Source organism: Pygocentrus nattereri, chromosome 16 (genome assembly GCF_015220715.1).
Source record: "Pygocentrus nattereri isolate fPygNat1 chromosome 16, fPygNat1.pri, whole genome shotgun sequence".
In the NCBI taxonomy this organism is placed as follows: Eukaryota; Metazoa; Chordata; class Actinopteri; order Characiformes; family Serrasalmidae; genus Pygocentrus; species Pygocentrus nattereri.
Genome location: NC_051226.1, coordinates 9,157,298 through 9,174,663, shown reverse-complemented (window position 1 = coordinate 9,174,663; position 17,366 = coordinate 9,157,298). Strand labels below are relative to the sequence as shown.

General features: G+C 39.8%; 1 protein-coding gene across 2 annotated transcripts; it reads right to left on the bottom strand.

The window, feature by feature from the left end:
- Nucleotides 1–1,260: 1,260 nt before the first annotated feature.
- On the bottom strand, nucleotides 1,261–16,623 carry adora2ab (adenosine A2a receptor b). Of its 2 annotated transcripts, none has more exons than XM_017714408.2 (3): nucleotides 16,335–16,623; nucleotides 12,026–12,776; nucleotides 1,261–4,020 (listed from the first exon to the last, which is right to left on the bottom strand). In XM_017714408.2, exons 2-3 carry the CDS (start codon nucleotides 12,355–12,357, stop codon nucleotides 2,979–2,981), a joined length of 1,374 nt encoding a protein of 457 aa, XP_017569897.1. In that variant the 5' UTR covers nucleotides 12,358–12,776; nucleotides 16,335–16,623; the 3' UTR covers nucleotides 1,261–2,978. The 2 variants fall into 2 exon arrangements, with proteins under 2 accessions (XP_017569897.1, XP_017569906.1); XM_017714417.1 differs by lacking the exon at nucleotides 16,335–16,623 and adding an exon at nucleotides 15,712–15,790.
- Between the last annotated feature and the right edge of the window lie 743 nt (nucleotides 16,624–17,366).

Here is a 17,366-nt window from a genome sequence, read left to right as displayed (position 1 = left end):
TGAATTTCTACAAACTCCATTTCATTTTATAGTAAATTAGTTTGGGCTGGTTTATGTTTATGAACAGAGGCCTACAGATCAACAAAGTAAAGGAAAAGGATCCTGAGTTTAAAGCCAGTTTTTATTAAACTTGTAACTAATTTACAAAGTAATTTTATCTGAAACTTTGCTTGTGTGTAAAAAGTGATTTCAGAGCCACTTGGTTCTCCCTGATGGAAACTGTTTACCTTCAGTGTTTTGTGCTTATGATCATTTTAATAGACGTCAGCGTCACTAATTAATGACGTTCTATTAAAAGACTGGTTTACCAAGAGAGACGCTGGAGGACTTTCACCTGAAATGAGTTCATGAAGCCAGTCTGGTTATAAAAATGATAACAGGACCAGATCAGAGCCAGAATTAATCTTTTAGTACTTTTACTTTATACTTAAGTACATTTGACAGCAAATACTTTTGTACTTTTACTCAAGTGGAGGTCTAAAGGGAGGAACTTCTACTTTTACTAGAGTAATATTTTACCGTGGGTATCTCTACTTTAACTCAAGTCCATGATTTGTGTACTTTGTGTATTTGGTGATAGATTACAAAAACAAAAGTCCTAACTTCTGGCTTTGTGCTGTAACACCTTTAGAGGGCAGCAGTGAGTAATGTTTATTTGAGCTGACTGATTAGTTGTGAAGTATCTACAGCTTGAAAGCAGCATAGCTAGTCTGGCAGTTTCCCCTCTTTAGGCCTGTACTTCATTAGTTGCACACAAGGTTGATCACAATTATTTATGTGGCAATTTATCAACAACTAAAATTTCAGGATTGTGATGAGGCTAAGAAACGTCAAAGTCTGGGGCTGTTTTTTTTCCCCAATGGTATTGCTGGGCTTGTGTGCATCGATGGAATCAAGAGCGTTCAGGCTCAAATGATAACAGTCTGAAACACACCAACTGCTTTTAGAAATAATACTTTGCCAAAAAGCACATCTTGTTTTAAAATGTCTAGGAGTGGGACTGCAAAGACATGCAGACAGGCCAATTGGACATGCTAAATTGCCCCTGGGTGTGAGTGTCTGTCTGTCTGCCCTGTGATAGTGTATCCTGCCTTCCACCCAATGACCGCTGGGATAGGCTCCAGCAACCCCCGCCGCGACCCTGAGGGAGAAGCGGCTTAGAAAATGGATGGATGGATAAATAAAGTCACAAGGTTTTAACATGACAACATACACTACCAGTAATCATCCCGATGACATACACAGCACTGATTAGGGACGTTTTTTGTTTTAAGCTGTTTTTATTTAGTAAAATTCAGAACTACCAAAAGACATGCTTTACATTCAATAGTGTAGACTTATGAGACAGTTGTGCACATAGAAGAGGAAATGTCAAGAGATTTATCAAAGCAGCATGTGGAATCAGCAGCTGGGGAATTTGTGCTGAGTTGGGTTTCTCTTACTGTAACTTAACTTAGACGTAAAGTAATAAAAGTAATAGTGCACCCAGTAAAAGTACCACTTACCAGTGTACAGATGCACCTTATCACTGAGATCCCATGTTCTATGTGAGGCGAATGGAAAAAAAGCCGTGTTATCTGAAGGGAAAAAAGGAGAGACTTTCTCCGCACCATCATAACGTACACCAACTGCGTATATGCATAGCCACATTTAAGAGACTTCAGGAAGGCTGAGGTATCCAGCTTGTAGGGAAAAAATGTCTGGGATAGTTTATACACGTTAGAGGAGACACTGGCCTTCTGCCTCTTAAACTGGTGGTGCAGTTGAATGATACAGCATGCAGAGCATGCATTAGGACTATCAACGATAAGGATGGACATTTATCAGTTAAGCTATTAATGATGAGAATGAAAAGGTCAGTTCAGATTAAAACACAACTGCACCACATGCATTAGGAACTGGCTGTGAACAAGTAAGAGGGGTAAAAGTAAAGTTTTGATGCTTAGTACCTTTAAAGTTTAGCTGTTTGTTTGTTTGTTTTGGTCAACAGTTTCAAATGAATGGAAAAAGTATTAGTATTTAACCAGAAACTTTTGTGCTCCTGCTTCATGTATAGATTCAGGCTACACTCTTCAAAATAAAAGTTCCTAAATTGTTCTTGGCCTGGACTTTTATTTGTTTTAAATGGTTTTAAGGCTGTCACTTTTTACAATTATTCTGATAATCAATCAAGGTATCATACACATCATTTTAACCACAAACATTTCATTTTACTTCATATACATGAAATGTGTAACTACAAACGTGCATTCATGAGATCCTGCTGGTGTGGGTTACCTCTTTTTATGATATATTCACGAAAGTGATTTGAGAGCTAATAGCATCTCCTTGTAAATAAAGTTCAGACTGCTGAACATGGCTTTATACTGAGATGTTTAGCACTCAAATTGCAAAGCAATTACTAAGCCAAATGTAAATTTGAATGGATTTCTTTAAAGGTACTGATTTCTAACTGTTTTCAAATGTTTTTTGTAAGGTTCTTCACACTCTTTCATCTCATTGTCAAAAAAAAGTGCCCTTTAAAAAGCTTCTTCAGAGAACCAAAGATGGTTCTTCTATGCCATTGCTTCAAAGAATCCTTTCTGGCACCCTTATTTTCACAAATGTAAGTGGCAATGCAACGCTAGTGAACTAAACCTCAGACACTGTTCGACATAGAAGGGGTTCTGACTGTGTGGAATGTTGGAACTGAATTTGTTCCATCAGATAACTCCACAGCCGGGATATGTTGGAATGTAGTGGCCACATTCACTCAGTTCCCACAGATACAGAGCAGGTACACATACCAATTGCCTCATCCAGCTCCAGATAGTAACGAGAATTAGGTCACCCTCACTTTAACACCAGTGACATTCTGATTTGGGAAAAGCCAATGGCAAGGTCAGATGTATGGGCTGTGTGTAGGTCAAATGAGACTGTGTGTTTGTTTAGTCCAGCTAACATGTACAGTAACAACAGTTAACATGAAAACGAGTCTGTCATGACACCTCAGCAAGCTCCGCTGAGTGATTTGTTCTTGTAGGGAGAGAGCAGAAATGTACATTGGTGATAATGCCACAGTCTTTCACCACCATGATTTCAGAGTTGCTCTTATTAGAAGAGAGTTCATCATCAATGTGTTCAGAACATCCTAGTGAGCAAAGTTTCGATTGGGCAGACAGAGCACGCTCCACTGAGTGAAGCCCGTTGGAGCTGTGGTCTGCTTCTGAGAGGTCTGACCTCGGCCTCCACTGGCTACCTGTGGAATGCATTTCCTTCAACGTTCCACGGTCATTACCTGGAATGGGACTATGCCTGGGACTGTGGTTCAGCACGTTGCCATTAGCAAGAATGCCAAATGAGGAATCTACGACACTAATCCCAATGGAGGTAGTCATGTTTCCTGTAGCCATGCTGCCACTGCGCATCCTGTCCTGCCGTCCAAGGAAGTGCTGCCGAATAATCCTACGGAAAGTGTGCCTGAAGTCTCGGATGCGGTAGGCATAAATGAATGGGTTTACCACCGAATTAGCATGTGAAAGGATGATTGCCAGGTACATGATCCAGACTGGAGGTCGGGCGCATTTGGGACAGAACAGCGTAAAGCAGTTTATGATGTGCAGCGGTAGCCAGCACAGGGCAAAGAGGCCCACTATTATGGCTAGAGACTTGGCAGCGTGAACTTCCCTCTGCAGTGTGGAGCGGGTTGAGGAGCTGTCGCTGTGAGAATGCCCATGCGACAGCTTCTGCTCCGTCTGCCTGAGCTGCCGGCGTGCGGCCAAGAAAATCCGAGCATAGATGACTAGCATGGCCAGCAGCGGCATGAGGACACAGCCAAAGAAGTTGAAGTAAACCATGTAGTCCATAGTGACTACTTTCTCAAATAAGCACTCCGTCATGCCAGCCGGACAAGAGCTGTTAGTGACGTCTGTGGCCCGCATGTTCCAGCCCAGCATGGGAGTCAGCCCGATGATCACTGACAGAATCCAGCACACTGCAATGATGCCTTTGGCTCTCTGGCTCGTCACAAGGCTGTTGTACCTGATCAAGAAGCACACACAGACACACAAAGAAGGAGAGAAGATTGCAGAGGATAAGACTTTTCACTGGGGGATGAACACCATTCCTAATTTGTACATGTACTCACAGGGCTCTCTTACAAAACATGTTTATTTTTTTTGGTTTGCTGCATGAAATCAACTTCCTGAAAGTGGAAGTTCCTTCTGTGAAAATGCTAGAACAGGGATGGCACAATACCACTTTTTCTTTTTTTTTTGATACAGATATTGAAACCTATTTCATGTAATGAAAACCTCAGACTTCCAATCATCACCACTGTCAGCAATTATGACTGTAAGCTTATCTAGAAGGATGCATTTCACATCAAACCACTCTGAATGACTTTGTTCACATCTTAATAATTTAATTATGTAAACATTTTGAAAAACTGGTGGAATTCCTCTTGAGAGTGAGCGTCTAAAAGTGGGCTATAATGCTCAAACTACTTAAATGCTCTATTCCCTGACATGAAGAAATGCACAGCTACCCTCTGAGGCTGCTTAGCTTTGTCTTTTGCCTTCTTCTCTGAAGCCATTTTGCTTGAAGCCATTTGAAGCGGCCAGTTCATCTGATGTATGAGAGCTGACAAAAGATTTTACTCGTGTTACTTGTGTTTTTCCTGATACCTGTTTTGAATGATGTGAAAACTGAGAATGTCCTAAAAACGTACACCATAGCATACAGGCAGCCTTTTGTACAAGTGTGGTGTTTGTCTGCAGCACAAAGCATGTTCAACCCAAGTTTAAAGTTCAATTATGTTAATGTGTGGGAACAATAGTGTACTTGCTACGATTCACATTGAATCAATAAATGAATGACAGGTTTTTAAATGGGATCTACCTAATAAGCGAAATAAGCAGCTGCTTAAGGCCCTGGTGCTGCCATAGAGCCCCAAAACAAATTCTGGGCTATTACTGTTTCATTTTGATCTCTCAGATGCTGGAGTGAGGGGGAAAACACCTGGTTAATCATGTCTAAAAAAAGAACATATGCAGGTGAAGCTGAAAACTTGAGAAAAAGCTTAAAGATAAAGGTATACTTTACAGTATTTATACAATTTTTTGTTCCGTTAACATTAGGCCATTTGTTTTGGCTTGTAGTTGGACAATAATTTGTTAATGTGTTTAACAGCGGTTAACAACCTTTTCTCTTGATTCAGGTTTAGAGACTGAGGCTGTGTTATCCTTGTGCATGCTCACATAAACGCCTGATGTTTACGATGAGTAGCTAATCGCATAAACACGAGGAGGACTTGACAAAGGAAAAGAAATCACCACCTAAATGTAGAAAGTAAAACATATCTAACAGTAAAAATGCAATGCTGTAGCCACTGCTAAGAGGGTTAAATCCAACCAGGCTTAAAGTTAGCTGGGTAAGCAAGAAATACTGCATCCCAAGACACACTGCTGTAATTTAAATTGTAACTTATTAGAACCTCAAACGAGCATCCAATCATCAGCAATACACAAATTATCCCGTCATAAATGTACATAAATCATACAGCTCGTGGTATTCATTGGCCAAAAAACTCTTGCTTAGGGTAAAAGCCAAGATTCCAATAAGGTTATCCCCTGTTAAAGTATAACAGCAATACTAAACTGTTAAATCAGAACATCATCAAACATCAACACAGTTAAAAAAACAAAAAACTTAAACTTATTCCAAATCTAAAATTAAACTCTAATATATAAATACATCAGCTGACTGTGCTGATTCAGGCACAAGATTTTCACATCAGTAGAGCCCTAATGCCAATACCTATGTATAAACAACATATTAATTCATTAATAAATACATAAATAGTTGTCAGAATATGACAAACTTCTTTAAAATTCTCACTAATGAGCCTTTGTATGTTTCTTAGGAAAGACTATTGTTTGAGGACTAGGGGCTCTAATTTAGTTGAACAATGTCCAAAAGTACTAGGATATGCGCAAAGGATGTATTTCCTACCTGTAATGTAACTCTTGTAGTCCCAAGAGATCACACCCATTCTTGTTGATTTAAGACCATTTAAATGTCTTAATATTCTAAATATAATCTTTTGTGTCATTTATAAAACCTACACAAGAGAGGGAGAACTGTAAAAAGTGAACAAGTGATGGAAAGATAATTGGTTCTTCAAATATGAACATGTTTACTATGTGTTATAATTTATTTCCATGTACACGACCATAACTTACAGCATCTAAAATTAAGTGTGTCTGTAGTGTCTGTTGTTTATGGACGGGGGGAGCCAGTTGTTAGAAATCACACCATTATCACCATGCCCCCTTTTATTTTGAACAGCACATAAAACATCCAGCTCTGCAGCATGTATCTTCTCCCAAGTGGCGTCTAGTAAGGGAGGGAGGCTTTTGTTCAAATAATCCAGGGACTCAAATCTTACTCACAGAGGACAGTAGTGGATAGCAGTTCATTAAAGCCGGCAGACTTACAGGGGCTCCAGAGCTACAAATACCTACATTCGCCTGACCACAGAGCCTGCAGCCCTTATACAATCAACACCTGTTAGAGCTTTTCTGCTGCAGATACTCCAGCAGAGCAGCCAGGACTACATAATGAGCCAAACCCTGCATCATTTCTCCAACAGACCTGAAAACTAGATGCTATGGCTCATTCCACTGTCATCAGTGCCTTCTAAAGTACTGGACATCTGACTGGCACATGAAGACCATGTAGGTATCATTCATGGTAAAAATGCACTTTGGCTGTGTAAATGCAGTATATCGCTGTTGCTGGAAGAAAACCTTGTATCTCCAAAATGGTAACTTTACAGGAGAAGGAAAAAACATACTTTTAAAGTAAGTCAATGGAATCTGACGTTTTTAAAGTAGTTTTAGCTCATTTCTTTTCTATTCATCATGAAACTTACATACAATGTAAAAGGTAATGAGTATTTTCACATTATGTCAAAAACGGGAAAACATCAAAAATGAAGATACATGGTTTTCTTCTGACAACAGCGATATACTGTAATAAGTACTGTTCTGTTTAACAAGGATATCCTCAGATTTTTCAAAGTCTCTGTAGAATTAAATCATTACACCATGAACAAAGTAATTAGTAATTCAAAGTGGTTTGATGTGAAATGCTCCACTCTAAAGAAACATACCAACTCAAAACAGTTCCCAGGGGTGGTGATAGAAACCAGACATCTGCTACCTCACAAAAAGTTATATGAAATAATAATAATAAATTACATTTATATAGCGCCTTTCACAAACCCAAGGTCGCTTCACAGAGCACGGGCAAAAAAAAATGTAAAAACTAAGAAGTGCAGGAAGAAAAATGTGCATTACTGGTTAAATATACACTATCCGATGCTGAGACACTGATTTATGAGAGCTTAGCGGTGGTTTTTGGCCTAAAATATATTTTTGAAAACGATTCATGGTCGAGGGGTACATACAAAATGTTTTAAGACCAAACATTTCCAGAAGAAAACTTTTAATTTCAGATTTGCCACAGCAGTGAATAGTGAAGAGTAAACAGCAGTAAATAAAATGGCCGGTAGGCACTGTGATTCCGGGTTCCTATCAACACCATTGTAACAAAATTTGAGCCAGCAAGTTTCTCTACAACAAACCTTTTTACATTGATACGCTGAATGATTTTGTTTCAATCTCAAAGACTAAATAATACAGACATTCTGAAACGATTCCCCTCTGTAACGTTTATGTACTTGCTGCTCAGTAACTGAGGGTAAAAATGAGTTATTGCAGAGAGAGGAATCCAAAGTGTACTGTATTAGGCAATGAGCATGAACCCTTCGGTCATCTAAAGTAAATCACAATTTGGCTGTTTATTGGTTAAGGTAATGAAATGTCTCAGCAGGACAAACAAACTTGCTGTGGAGGCGGTACATTAAACCAAAACCACGCGTTATTTCATATAATAAAATACATTATTTCATATCTCATTTACTAGACCACAGTCCATCTGTACTCCTTTTCCAATTTTATGGGCTTTTTCTTTTTACTGTACATCTGCTTATGTTGCTCTATTTGAATGGGAAATTAAGCCAATCTGAAACACTGATAAGAATTACAATACAGTCTCTGTCCATCATCAGCCAACATCCAAGAGGAAGCATTATTAAGTCAGTGTGTAAGCTTTGAATGTAAAAATGTGAAAATGCATGGAAATATGTGTTGAGGCAAATATTCTAACATAAACATGCAAGCAACACAAACATGGAAAAAATGTATAAATGTACAAACATAAAAAATGTGTCTCTGCCTTGAGTAGTTTCTATTAGCATAAAGCTCTGACCTCATAATGATTCGATTCAGTTACAACTTTTTATGATAATCAATGGATCATAAAAAACTAATTTTGTGGTGATTCGGTTAATAAGGTAGGATTCAGAATTGCTTTCCTGAATACACTAAATAAACATATGTGACTGATCGCGTCCAGGTGTGTGTAAAAGTTTGAACAGCCCTGGTGAAATTACGTTTTGTTGATTTTGTAAGTGAGAATAAATTAATACGTCCTCTACAGGGAACAAACGTGAATAGAAATATTCAATATTAAATATTTTAATATTTTCTACAAATTGTGTAACATATTAAAAAAAAAACAGAAAATATATTATTGTGCCATAACTTTTATATGATGTATATGTACACTCACCAGCCACTTTATTAGGTACACCTTGCTTGTAAAAGGTTGGACCCCCTTTTGCCTTCAGAACTGCTTTAATTCTTCATGGCACACTTTCAACAAGGTGTTGGAAACGTTCCTCAGAGGTTTTGGTTGGTTATTTGAGTTACTGTTGCCTTTCTATCATCTGGAACCAGTCTGCCCATTCCTTTGACCTTTCACATCAACAAGGCATTTCAATCCACACAACTGCTGCTCACTGGATATTTTCCGTTCTCTGTAAACCCTAGAGATGGTTGCAAGACGCGTGAAAATGCCAGTAGATCAGCAGTTTCTGAAATACCAGCCCGTCTGGCACCAACAACCACGCCATGTTCAAAGTCATTTAAATCCCCTTTCTTCCCCAATCTGATGCCGGGTCTGCACTTCAGCAAGTTGTCTTGATCACTTCTACATGCCTAAATGCATTTAGTTGCAGCCATGTGATTGGCTGATTAGTTATTTGTGTTAACAAGGAACTTAACAGGTGTAACTAATAAAGTGGCTGGTGAGAGAGTGAGTGTGTGTGTGTGTGTGTGTATATATATATATATATATATATATATATATATATATATATATATATATCCCTGCTGTCGGAAGAAAACCTCGTATCTCCATTTTTGCCATTTTTCAGTTTTTATCATAATTTGAACATGCTCGTTGACCTTTACATTGTGTAAAGTAGGTTTTCTTATTTCCATCTTTTACAGTTGTAAAATATCAAAAAAAGGGCCCAAAGCAATTGCTTGGGCACCGTCCAAGTTCGGTACTCTATCACGCCCCCATTTGGCAAGTATTACAGCCTGTAATCGGTTTTTGTACCCAGCTAATAGTATTTCAGGTCTTGTTTGGGAGATTTTTGCCAATTCTACCTTCCAAAAGGCATCTAGTTCTGTGAGACTCTTGGACTGTCTTGCATACACTGCTCTTTTAAGGTCAATCCACAGATTTTTAATTAGGTCGAGGGACTTCGATGGCCATGGCAAGTCCTTCAGTTTGCACCTATTGAGGTCACTGATTCTGAGGTGTGTTTATCATGACTGTCCTGTTATAGAAACCATCTTCTTTTCATCTTCAGCTTTTATAGACAATGTACTGTTTGCTTCCAGAATTTGCCACTCCAGAGTCTGCTAAATCTTCCTGAATGTCTTTTGCAGTCAGACAGGGGCTCTGATTTTAGCATGGATAGCAAACCTATGAGCAGTTCTCTCGGAAAGTTTTCTTGGTCTTGCAGACCTCAACTTCACCTCTGCTATTCCTGTTAACTGCCATTTATTAATTACACTTTTGAAAGAAGCAGCTACCTGAAAATGCTTTGCTATTGCTTTATAGCCTCCTCCTGCTTTGTGGGTTGCAATTCTTTTCATTTTCAGAGCGCTGGTCAGCTGCTTAGAGGAGCCCATGGCTTTAATTGTTAGGACCAGGTTTGAGGAGTCAGATAATTTATCAGGCTTAAATCTGCATCATGTGCCCTTTCTTAACAATGATTGTGAACATGTCTAACAAGCTGAGACCTTGGTAAAAGTTATGAGGGCACAAATCTCTTAAGTACCCAAACTTTTGCATGGCACTACTTTCCTGTTTTTCAATATAAAAACAAAGATAATACTTATTTTAAATACTTATTTTTTATTTAAAATGTTGAAAAGAATGGTTCATCTTGAACTTTATGCCTTTTGAATATTAACAAAAATTTTGACCAGGGCTGCCCAAACTTGTGTATGCCTCTGTATGCTTAGTTACAGCTGAATAACAACTACAGGAATAGTGGGGTTGCTTCTCTCTTTGTTGCTACATGTAAATGAGGCACCACCATGTGATGTGCAGTATTAAATAAATTACCATCCATTACTGTCAACCAGCAATGTCCTAATCAAGAAAAGCTGCACATGACATAGAGGTAGGAATGGGATATATGGCCAAACTGATAGATGATATGCAATACATATAATAATATCTAGTATTTCTGGGGTTTGCTAACAAAGTGGAACAGACACAGAGTACCAGTTAAACAGTACACTCTTATAAAAGCCTCACCTAAAGTTATTGCATGGAATGGTTACAAATACGCTGCCTGATGTCATTGGCTGTGTTTGAAATAGACTGCCACATACTGCTCGCATATTCAGAATGTGACCAACGTGAATTTCTCCAGTACGCCAAACATACCCGGATGACGTCCTACTCCGGCAAAATATTCTAGTACGTAGACAGAGCTAACTTCATGATAGACTGCGTCCCAAAATGCAGCATGGTCAGTTTAGGAGACTGTAACCACTAATGTAACCACCTGGTTTACTCCAAATAGCTTTACAGCCCTGGATTCAGTTTTTTTGTGGATATCTAAATGAAATGAATGCAAATAATGTGTCCTGCTGCTGCTTCCTTTGCTGGTCTTGAGATGGATTTGCTTACTATGTCTATGTAATAAAGTTAACTTGCTGTATAAATGACAAGATTATAACAGTAACTCAATAAAGTTGGCATCAACCAAACAATCTGCTCACCACTGGATTTTCAGGGTCATGTTTGGAGTCACACCACTTATTATTCAAACTAGATCATGCACCAACTACCAATGTAATAAGGAAGAAATTATTTGCAAGTGTAGGCAAACCAGTACTGCAGTATTCAGTATGTAATATAGTAGTATGGCATTTCTAATGCACACAACATTTTATGATTGTTCTGGCATCAAGCTTTTGACCTCAAATGTCATTTTTAAAAGGCATTCATGTCACCGAGGTACATGCAGGGCGTTGTAAGTTAAAATATCCCCAGAAGAAAACATTTCAGATCTACCACTATTTGACCATTACCCACAATACATATAAAACCTATATGTATAGGCTCACAGATTATATTAGATAATAAACAAAATGACTATATTTGTGTTGTAGACATTGTGACCCCTGGTTCCTATCACCACTATTGTAAAGAGAAAAGTCTTTTCTGAATATTGAACCATTTCAAATCAAACCACTCTAAACGACTTTGTTTACATCTTGACAACTGAAGTTTGAAGAAATTATGGTGGAATTGCCCTTGTGAAAAACTATACTATCTGCACCCACGTGTTTTTATTCTTATTCAACAACTTAAAGAACAGGAAGAAATACTATTGTGAGTTTGTTATGAAAAAGACAATGGCCATTGTTTAAACAGTCTAAACAATTACTAATCGATCTAAATCTTTTCTGGCTGAATATCCAAAATATCTGCAATATATGACATAATTTATCACGATAACGATAATATATTGTTATATTGCCCATCCCTACACATGGCCCTCTGTGTTGATCCAGTGAGCGCTCATCTGTGTAGCATTCTTACTCACCTCAGTGGGATCTTGATGGCGATATAGCGGTCCACGGCGATGGCGAACAGGCTGAAGATGGAGCTCTGCGTTAGCACCAGCACGAAGCAGGCGATGAACAGGCAGCCGTGAAAGTTGCTGCAGAAGCCTGTGCTGATGGTGATGGCGAAGGGGATAGCCAGGAGCCCCACTGCGATGTCGGCCACGGCCAGGGAAACCACAAAGAAGTTGGTGATGCTTTGCAAGTTGCTGTTGAGGCACACGGCCCAGCAGACCAGCACATTTCCAGCCACGGCCAGCAGCGCGATCAGCAGCTCCAGGGATATGTAAACCACAGAGACCTTGCTCACCATGCTGGCTGAATGGTGGGTGTCATCCGCCAGTGTGAACTCTCAGCTGCACTCATAGCTGAGCCTCGAAGCTCCCCCTGTGGAGTGGCCTGCACTCGTGCTTCAAGCAATTTTCTCCCTGAACAGGTGTGAGGACAATCTGAGGGATGAAGATGGCAAACTCCCTTCCTCTTCCGTCTTTTTCTTAGTGACAAAGCAGGTATTGTAGGCGTGGTGCCATCTGTTAGGTCACTGTGTCAAACGTCCGGACGATCCTGCTATTACTCCTGACGTATCTCCTGACGTGGCCTCCACTCGTCTTTGCTGACCTCCGTTCACCCCCTTTCCGGCTCTCCTGGGTCAAGTATAAACCATCTCAGTCAAACAGACGTCGGAGGACGTTGGAGAAGCTCCAGCAGCAAGTCACTCTGAGGTCCCTAACCCTGCAGACAGAACAATCACATCAAATACTGGAAGATCAGCGTCCCTCCGCTAGCTAGGTCAAAATAGCAATCCATCTCCTAAACAGAAGGTCAGTTTCCCACAACAGAAATATAAGACCGTCCAGTGTCCAACAATACGGTTTTATTTTAGGACTGCCTTCACAAATATTCATGAAATATGTTTGTAACTCTGCAGTTTATCATAAGACCAGGCTGTGTTTCCTCTCGGGTCTCCAGGAAGTGTGCATTTGAACTTTGCAGTGATTGTGCTATTATTGGCTTAAGCAATGTAGAAGAACAAGTATTCTTTTGTACTTGCATTCACATGAATCTGCTTAGTGTGGCCCAGTGCAAAGTTTTTCCTAAACTGCTTGAAAATGATTCAGCCTTTCTTATGGAGATAAATCATTAATTAAAGTGCCCTTATCTTACATTTGTTTGTATTTGAATGTTTTCCTTGAGGTCCTCTTATAACATCGTACATCGTTATTACATCGTAATTAATTTTATATGACCATTTTCCCACCCTTTGACTCTCTGGTAATAAGTGTATTATATGTAAATTACCTTTGTTCTGATTGGCTATCCTGTATTGTGCCACATTCAAAAAGCAGTCCAGGCTGAAACACTCATTATAACGTTAGCATGAATGGGCAGGGCCAAATTTATGAAACTTTAACAATGTTCACATAGTGCATCAAACGTTTAATCCAAAACAGTGATTCAGTTTGCCATGGTCTGGGTCCTTGTAAATGATCTCTGCTCTGGCCATCTTGCATTGTGTCTCATTCAAAAAGCTGAAACACTCCTTAAAACTTCATCATGAACTGGCAGGGCTAAACAATTTTAGGCTAAAATAGGTGGATATATGTAAATGCACTGATTTGGGGACATCACAGAAGCTGTGACCTCAATATGGGCTGATTTTGCAACCTCGTTTACACATATATGGACTACATGGACTGCATGGTGAACAGTACATTTTGATGCTTTAACAGTCTTTTCATGCTGTATCAAATACTTTTATTTCAATAAAGTGATATTCAGTTTCTTGTGATATGAGTGCTTTAAACGCTGCATGTGTTGTTTTGCGCATTACTCAACCGTGTCAACATAAATAACTGAGCTCTTGCGATAGGCACTTCTCGCTCGTTGATTTCAGATGCCAGCCTCAATAAAGCGGTCACGTAGCGACGATAAAGCTCTTTATCTATTTCATAAGGCAAAAAAGAACAAAGATATTTAAGAAAAAAAAAAAAAAAAAAAACGAAACTATGATGGTTTCATGTCTATGTTTGAGACTATGGAAAGAGATAACCCAGAGAGACTGTTTGGACTCTATTTTTGGGTTTCAGGAGAAGTCCTTTATACTCCAATCACTGGAAATGACTTTACAATTCAGCCACAGAAATACTAATATTAGATAAGCTTCTCTTTCTCTGACTGACATAATTTTCTTTTTATAGCACAATGACTTGTGGTACAATGAGGTGTAGTAGCTGATTCCCTTGAGGAAGAGATATAAGCAGCTTTTCATGCAGTTTCTGCGGCACAGCAGTTCTCCTTACACCGCACCTCACGTCTTTCACAATTTCCTGAGAACGCTCAACGCGGCTGCACGCATGCAGAGGGCTTTGTGTGCATCTCAAAGGGACTTTCCAATTGGTATTTTTTTATCGCATTGAATGTAGTAACTTAATGTGGTGGCACCTGAGAGGAAGTCTGCAGACCGCAGACAGAGACACGGTGTACTTAAGCAGAAATAATGAAAATGTGCTGCTCTCATTTCAAACAGTCAAACTATGGCAGGGTGTATAGACACATGTTTGGCAATCATAAGCATGTAAAAAATACATTCAGGAAGCTCTGTTCTGCACATCTGTCAATCAAAACTAGTCACGGACACAAATGTGGGCTCAGTTTAGAGTGAAAGCTGCTGATCCACCGGAACATTAATAACAATAAAAATGAACAAAAAAGAAAATAGGGCCATGGCTAAATGAATACAATGAGGGCCAGCGGTTCCTTAAAGGGGAACTCCACCAGTCTCCCAAAATTTCTCCATAATTTGATCAGTGAAATGTAAACAAAGCTATTCAGACCGTATAGATGTTAAATGCTGCTATAAACTTGCCGGCTTTACGGTGGTGATAATATGAACTAGGGGTCACAATGTCTATAACGTAAAGACAGCCACAATGCTTTTATATGTAATGGCAATAATAGTAAAACAGTGGTAAATCCAAACAAAGTAATTATTCTCTGGGACCTCTTTTGCCTTACAACACTTTACATGTACCCCTCTGCCCTGCATGCACTTCAAAAACTAAATTCCAGGTCAAAAACCTGTCATAAAACTATTATTAAACCATGTCTCAAGTATCTGGCAACCATTTTATGTAATAACTTCTGTGAGGGAGCTTGTAGTGGCTTTAAAGACTGCAGACGTCTGGTTCCTATCAGCCCAGCGATCCATTTAGACCGAGCATTTCACATCACACCCCTCTGAATGACTGTGTTTACATGATCACCATTGAATTATGAAGAAACTGAAATATCAGTGGACCTCCCCTTTAGGAAGACAAAGGCTGAATTGTATTCATTCACTGATGTGAAAGTGAGAAATGATAAGTTGAGGATGAAAATGAAACAAGCAATATTAACTAAACCACAACGGAACAGAACTTTTTGGCCATGTACGTTGGGAACGTGTCTGTATAACGTTCATTAGATTCGTCAGACACATTCGACTTAAACCATGACGGTGGAAACGAAGGCAAAACAAGATCTTTAACGAACTTCTGTTGAGCTCCAACTGAAGATGGAGAGCAACAGTACGGAAAACTGAGAAAACGGGTATTAATACTAGCTCTAAACTAAAAGCTAATAAACCCTCAGCGGGTAAATGAACCTTAAACCGGTGAAGACCGCTCACCTCCGCCGTTGTTCAGCAGACCTGACACTGCTGCGGACACGCCAATCCAACTGTCACTAACGGCCGGCTAGCGGCGCTAGCTCACCTCCCTAACTCCACTTTCTGACAGGGTGGTCACTACAAACCACAGACTGGACTGCTGCTGTGTAGAAAGACCTTTCAGAAGCGTCGACAATGAAAAAAAGATCAATTTCTCCTGGTGACTTTTTGTAGAAACGTGAAAACGACGGTCAGTCAGCGACACAGTGGAGTGTCCGTTATAACCAAACTAACTAGTTAACCTAGTTAGCTAACCCACGTAAGCTAACTAACGTTACTATGCTCAATATTATTAACGGATATTGAGGTAAATACTCGAGGCAGCTAGTCTGATAAATAAATAAATAGCATTTCTGGATGAACAAACTCATATCCTCCAGAAAAAAAGTAAGTTAAACTACTTGACGTTAAGGGAACAGGGGTCAAATCGCTAGAAGATGGGTAATTAAACAAAACAAAGACTGGTTTCAAACCCGGGACTGTAATGTAGTAGTAATAACGAGGCTGAGGCTGAAGGCTCTCGTTCTCGTTCCACCTTAAACGGTGCAGCAGTTGCCCAGCTGGGTGTTCGTATCGGTACATACCTCGCGGGTAGGTTCGCAGGTGGGTAAATCTCTGTTCAGCATCCCGGAGAACGCGTACGCGGAGAAAAGCTGTGGATATCAGGTCCCAAACTCTTCCCCGTCGGCTCACCCCGAAAAGGGATTCGTATTAAGCAGCTAAAGCGCGGCTGAGAGACCATAAGACCGACCGAATGCTGTTTTACAGCGCGAGTTAAGCGCTAAGTAGCGTTAACAGTCCGAGCAGACTCGCCTCAGAGGAGGGAGCCGAGCAGCGCTTTGCTCGGCGACTGGTTAAACGCGCTCTTCTCGCTTTTCGAACTCCTCTCCACTCCTCCCCCACCCACACCCCACCCCACGCCTCTCATCTTTACTTCTGAGGGTCGTGCAAGTCACTTTGATGCAGCCTATCGATCACAGTATGGAAGCAAAGCACCTAATTAGATTAAGCGTTATTTCCCCACAGGTGATCAGCAGACAAGGGCGTGTGCAGATGTGACCCATTCATGAGTGGCCAAGCAATAATAAGGAAATAAGTAAACAAAGGCAAGGAACTGGGGAAAGAAATAAATAGTAAAATAACAGGAATTTGTACACAATGCAAGTGGCCAAGCATAAAAAACAATAATAGTAAAAAATAACAATAAAAGGAAAGCTTAATGATGCATATTGTGTTGCGTATAAGTGTAAAATGCACAAAAACTGGTATTTAAAGCATAGTAGGTCAAAATTGAATGGCAGAACGATTAAATAAGGCACGGTGTGGCTTTGTCATGGCTCAGATATCCTGTTTCACTCCACTTTTGCCTTAAAATGGACACGGTCAGGAAACCGGAGACCAGGCAGGTTCTACACTCAACCCTAACCCTAACTCAAGCAAGCCAGCCCACCAGTTCACTTCCTAAACTTCACAAGAAACTACCTACGTGCATTAAATGTGAAGTGTGGGGTTTATTATTAGCTTCACACCTCATATAATCTGCAATAAAGGAAATACACCAACGTGTTTTCCAATGTGATAAAGTTTAGGTGCTTCTGTAGGTACTGAGCAGCGGA